This window comes from Trichechus manatus, unplaced genomic scaffold (genome assembly GCF_000243295.1).
Source record: "Trichechus manatus latirostris isolate Lorelei unplaced genomic scaffold, TriManLat1.0 scaffold00030, whole genome shotgun sequence".
NCBI lineage: Eukaryota > Metazoa > Chordata > Mammalia > Sirenia > Trichechidae > Trichechus > Trichechus manatus.
In genome coordinates this window covers 21,839,049-21,840,242 of record NW_004443966.1, presented here as the reverse complement: position 1 = coordinate 21,840,242, position 1,194 = coordinate 21,839,049, and the positions used below count along the sequence as shown (strand labels likewise).

At 55.3% G+C, this 1,194-nt stretch overlaps 1 protein-coding gene across 3 annotated transcripts in view; it reads right to left on the bottom strand.

Moving 5' to 3' along the window:
* The window catches only part of TSPAN3 (tetraspanin 3), a 26,131-nt gene extending 25,796 nt beyond the window's left edge, over window positions 1-335 (bottom strand). Inside the window, exon 1 of one of the 3 annotated variants that reach the window (XM_004374767.1) lies at window positions 61-335. In XM_004374767.1, the coding sequence (XP_004374824.1) occupies window positions 61-123 (63 nt within the window). In that variant the 5' untranslated portion in view covers window positions 124-335. The remainder of the gene's footprint in view (window positions 1-60) is intronic. The other 2 variants (XM_023729850.1, XM_023729849.1) reach the window with 2 other exon arrangements.
* Between the last annotated feature and the right edge of the window lie 859 nt (window positions 336-1,194).

The following is a 1,194-nucleotide window of genomic DNA, read 5'->3' as shown; positions in this document are numbered from 1 at the left end:
GAGACCATCCCGGGCCGCGCCGCCGGCCCTCGTCCTTCCCCGCCCGCCCGTCCCGCTCACCCAGAAAATGAGGTTGAGAAAGACCAGCACAGTCTTGGAGGAGGTGATGCCGCACTGGCCCATGGTGCTGGCGGCCCGCTGCGGCCCTGCTCGGCGAGCGGGGCTGCGCTCACCGAGCCAGGCGGCAATGGCGACGGCGCCTCCGGGCTGCGAACTGCACGGCCTGCGCGGCGCACCCCGCAGTCCCCAGCGCCGTCGTACACCCCCGGCCGCAGCAGCGCCCGGCCTCTTCGCGCAACCGCCGCAGTTCCCGTAAAGCCCCTGCGCAGCCCCCTGGCAACAGTGTCCCGCCCACCGCGGCCGAGCCGCCGGCTTCAGCCAATCACTCCCGCGGTGTCTGCAACGAGGCCTCGCTTCTTAAAGGGGCTGAAGACTCAGAGCCTTGTCTTGGCCTCTGGCCGCCCTTGAATGAGGAGAGCCGGTTAGGAGGGTTCAGGTGGCCATTCCCATTCCTCTTCTATTGAACTGCGTTTACTGTGCCAGACTTATAGATGATTCAGATCCCACAGAATTCTCTTTCTACTTGGTCCATCCTCCCCTGGTAATGTCTGAGACAGTAATCTCTCCCCCTGCCCCCACGTTGTTTCCCGACCAGATATGTTACCAGCAGCAATGTTTGGGAGTACAGTGAACTTCAACAAATATTTATGGAAAACTTACTGTGCCAGACACCGGGCTACCTCTCAGAAGTCGCGTCAGAAATGAGGAAAAATTGGTGGTGGAGTGGGCAAGGCAGAGACGTGTTTCCGTGGGTGTGTGGTTTGGGGCAATGCAGAACATCAAGTCTATTCCAGAGTAGTACGTTTTGGACCAAGATTGACACCGATTACAGAAACTCCCTTTTACATTGCAGTATTTTACAATCTTCCCCTAATCTTGGATCAATTATAACAATGAACACTTATTGGGTACTTACCATGTGCCAAGCTCTTTACATCCATTTGCTCTTTTAACACCCTCCACAATCTTAGGTGGAAAGTACTATGGTTCTCAGCCTCATTTTACTGATGGAGAAATTGAGGCTTAGAAAGTTTAAGAAATTTGCTGAAAGTCACGGAGGGAGGAGGTGGTGTACTGCAGAACCTGCATTCTTAGCCACATACAAAACTGCCTCTGTTCCCTGTCTTTCCTACC